The 4277-nt window shown below is 25.7% G+C and overlaps 1 protein-coding gene across 1 annotated transcript; it reads right to left on the reverse strand.

The window, feature by feature from the left end:
- Positions 1-376: 376 nt before the first annotated feature.
- On the reverse strand, positions 377-2880 carry LOC124848412 (protein LURP-one-related 15-like). Its single transcript, XM_088108716.1, has 3 exons — positions 2624-2880; positions 1032-1265; positions 377-656 (listed from the first exon to the last, which is right to left on the reverse strand). The coding sequence occupies exons 1-3, from the start codon at positions 2822-2824 to the stop codon at positions 495-497; spliced, it is 597 nt and encodes a 198-aa protein (XP_087964842.1). The 5' UTR covers positions 2825-2880; the 3' UTR covers positions 377-494.
- Positions 2881-4277: the final 1397 nt, after the last annotated feature.

Here is a 4277-nt window from a genome sequence, read left to right on the forward strand (position 1 = left end):
GTGAGTAAAGTTACACATATAAACTCTTATTGGTAATTCTTGATATGAATAAATTTATGATAAGTTTTTCCTACCCGTAAGTTATTTTTTTTTATCTACAAAACTGTGTCGTTGGTTTTGTTATTACAAGAAATGGTAAGAAAAAAAACATTGCCCACAGATTTCTTATCTATTATAAACTCTCAATAACCAATGGCGGAGCTCAAGTGTGGGTGAAGGGACATTGGCCCTACCAATTTTTTATTTTTCATATATAAAATAAATATGTATATAAAAATAATTTTATTTTAATTTTAGCTTATTTTATTTGTTTGGTTACCTAAAAAATTGTTGTACATTTATTTTTGCACCCCAAACTATTATCTTGAATCTGCCATTGCCAATAACTTCGCTATCATTGATATAATAAAGGATAATAGGAATAGTCATATACAGCATAATAGAAATGTATTTCCTCACTTTTCCTTTGATTTTCTTATACGATACACATTTATTTAGTCGCCTAATGTAGCCGATACCACTGACGAAATCAATTTTATGCCTGGAGCAATTTGAATACCAACTTTCACGTCCTTGACAATCATAAGCAGTGCCACTATGAATGCGTAGTCCACGTTGGGATAGACCAAGACTTTGAAGCCACCATTATTCTCCATCTACATTACGGACAAAAATACGCATGTTATTAATTAAGAACAAATCTCTAACTTACTGAAGAATTAGTGTAGTGAAGCTGAATTATGTCTAAATTCCATTACTTTATTATGATATTAAAGTAATTTAAAATCTATTTTAATTAATATTTGATTATTAAGTCATATTGATTATCATATTTGATATACTTGTATAATATCTTTGATGGATTATTTATAACACATGAATAAAAATAAATCTGAATTTGCTGAACTTCTATTTCATCAAATTGAGTTAAGCTTAAATTTATTTCTTTAATGTAAAATATTTAAATTTTACTACTAATAAAAAAATAAAATACTAACACATAAAAAGATATACTAATTTAGTAGTCATACCTCAGCTACAATATTAGGAGATTCACCGATATAAACTATACAGGAGCTTTTAATACCAGAAATGATGACTCTAAAGTCACTTTTCTTTTTGTCTTGGTTGTTTGCGAGGAACACGTTTAATTTAGTAATCCCATGTGAGCTTGATTTATTGATTTTCTTCACAGAAAATAGCAATTGAGATGAATCAGTGCTTTCACCCTTGAAAACTTTGCATCGCTCATGCAACGTCACAGCCTGCATAATGGAAATTAATTAAGAATAAGAATAACATGGATAATGTAACCATACACATGCAAATTTTGTCAATCAAGATTAATTAAAAATAATAAGATATGAATATTAAAGAAATCAGAATATCAAAATATCCAAAAAATTTATCACAATCAATTCATAATAAATATACACTCCAGAACAAATGTAGTTAATAATATAATAAATATTAATACAAATAACTAAGGTCAAATAATAATTAATCACCAAAAATCGACATATTAAAATATAATATTAAATCGGTTGTAGTGGAATGATTCATTAAAAAATACAGTAAAATTTTTGTAAATAAAATGAAGTATATTAGATCGATTATAGGAAATATGTAAATATTTGATCGATTGCAAGGAGAACTGATCTAATGGGTATTAAATAAGAAATTGATCTAATATTACTATGCAAAAATCATTTTTTTCTTCGTGTTCTCCGTTTATGCTCCTCACGGTTATTTTTCTTTTCTAAACACTGTACTATTCTCTTTTTCTTCCTTCTTTTTTCAACTCGTGGTATTTACCACCGTCGTTTGTTATTAGGGTTTTGGATATGAAACTTTATGTTGTTGTTGTCGCGTCCTATCTCCATTTTCATCTCTTTTTCTTTCATTGTTCAAGCTCATCCACCCATTGGTCACCAAGTTACATTGATAAAGATATTAGATTTAGTTTCACTATTTTTGCACAACTACAATAAAAATCCGTTCGATCTCTTTTGCTTTCGATCATGGAGTTTTTTTATTTTTTGTGTTTGTCTCATTAGATCTACAAAGTCTTCTTCCCAACGACATCATTATTATTCTTTGCACATTCTTTCTTTAAATAAAAATGAGATATATTTGAATCCAAAATCAAAGATGAGGACAATGAAGGTTTTAAAATGAACATTGATAATTACTGTTATTTAAAAAATTCTATTTTAGATATTGGATCGGTTGTTCCATAACCAATCTAATTTGTCTTCAATGTATTACATTAGTGTATATTATAGTGGTAGCAGAATTGATCTATGCTTCATAACTAATCTAATATATCTATTTTACACTAATAAATTAAAAAATAAACAACAATATGAAATAGAAAAGTAGAAAAATATATTATTTTTAGAAAGAAAAAAAATATAAGTCTGACGGAGTTAATATAAGATTGATAAGACTAAGAAAAAACACAAAAAAACTCTAAGTGTTTTACCAAAACAGAGAGCCATAGTTATAACACCTAGCTAAGTTTAGTGTCTAAAAGGAAAATTTTAAGATTATTTTTGTAGGTGGGCGAATATGAAACAAATAAGTAATTAAATTGAGTATGATTATAAATGAGAAAGCAAACCTTTCTGTAGAAGGTGACAATGGGTTTTTGTGTATCATCATATAAGACACGACGGTTGTGAAGTGTGAAAAAAGTATCGTTCATATAAAAGAGACGATCATTGTTTTCATTGTAAGTGACTCCTTTCTCAGTATTAATCTGTAGAGTGATAGAGTCAGCAGAACAGTAGAAAGAGTTGATAACTGAGACTTGATATGCCATTGGAGAGAGGAAGGTGTTTGAGGGAACAACACTGTCTTTATTTATGTCTTATATATGCCAATTTGTTGAGCAACTATCTAAGTTTACCAATACTAATACCAGTTGCAAGTGTATGGTATCTATCAAATTTACACGCGTCAGATATATACACATACGACTAAGTCATGATTTTGGCAGCACTATTCAATAAACTGGTCGAAATTAAAGTTAGATTTACTATGTGCATTTTACCAAATCAGTAATAATTACTCTATGAATGTAACAGTACGAAATTAAATTAAATAAAAACTATTACACAAAAGGAAACAAGCACATCAATAAATATACATACATATTAAAGTATAATTAAGGTAACTTAAAATAATTTCAAAAATTTAATCTCATACTTTAAATTATTTTAAAATGTTTACTCGCAAGGACTACAATGAAGTTTTAGAACTTATTATGTGGAAAAAAAGAACGCGGAGAAGACTTGACCTTAAGAGGTTATTTAGTTTATCATCTACTTTTGTTCTAGCTATTGCTACTTTCAGTCTCTCCACGACACTAATTGATTGGTTATAGATAAGACATTAATAATTTCTCGGGATATAATTGAAGATGAAAAGTGAAAGAAAAAGAGAGAGAAAAAGAATAAATAGTGAAATTATTTGGATGCAACAAAGTGAATGAATTTGAGTAAAAAAAGAAAGTGAAAAGTTTGTAATATAGATAATTTATACCATTGAAAATAAATAAATGTTAATTAGATTATATAAATAATTACTAATATATTAAAACAATTTATTTTATTACAAATTATTATAAATTATATTTAAATAATCAATAACTTTGAAAAATTTTGAAATTAAATATCTATCTATATGTACAAATATATATATATATATATATATATATATATATATAATTATTGGAAAAAAGGTAGAAATATTTTTGTTTGTAAATTTAAAAAAGTAAAAGTGCATTAAAAAAATTGTAATATTTGAAACCTGGTGAGGAAAAAAATATATGAATAAATTTTCATTTAAAAACTAATTCACCTGATTTTTTTTCTTTCCATCACATATTATATAATGAACCATTTATTCGTCAATAACATTGATTTTATGTATTTTAAATTACGATGTGTTAGTCTACAAATTATAAAATTTTAAATTTTAGTTGTTTACAAATTACAATTATGCATCACTCTCATATTTTAACATCTTTGATAAAAAAAAACACAAAACGTGATATTATAATAAAAACTTAAATTATTAATGGATTATTTTATAATATAGTATTTGTCAATAAATAATATTATCAACAAATATTTTTTGATTTATCAATAAAATATCTCTTGATAAGTTGTATTTATTAACAAATTTACTTATAGATGTAATTTACTTATTAACAAAGTTGTATTTATCAACAAATAAACTGAACAACGCCATAACTTTTATGATGTAAACTA

This window comes from Vigna umbellata, chromosome 3, assembly GCF_029865625.1.
Source record: "Vigna umbellata cultivar VRB3 chromosome 3, Vumbellata_1.0, whole genome shotgun sequence".
NCBI classification, from domain to species: Eukaryota; Viridiplantae; Streptophyta; class Magnoliopsida; order Fabales; family Fabaceae; genus Vigna; species Vigna umbellata.

Excerpts from the sequence above, each read along its gene's own strand:
- LOC124848412 (XM_088108716.1), bottom strand. The coding sequence starts at position 2,824 with ATGGCATATCAAGTCTCAGTTATCAACTCTTTCTACTGTTCTGCTGAC. Across the intron at positions 1,266-2,623 it reads TTGTCACCTTCTACAGAAAG|GCTGTGACGTTGCATGAGCG; the intron begins GTTTGCTTTCTC and ends TCCATTATGCAG. Across the intron at positions 657-1,031 it reads CTCCTAATATTGTAGCTGAG|ATGGAGAATAATGGTGGCTT; the intron begins GTATGACTACTA and ends TCCGTAATGTAG.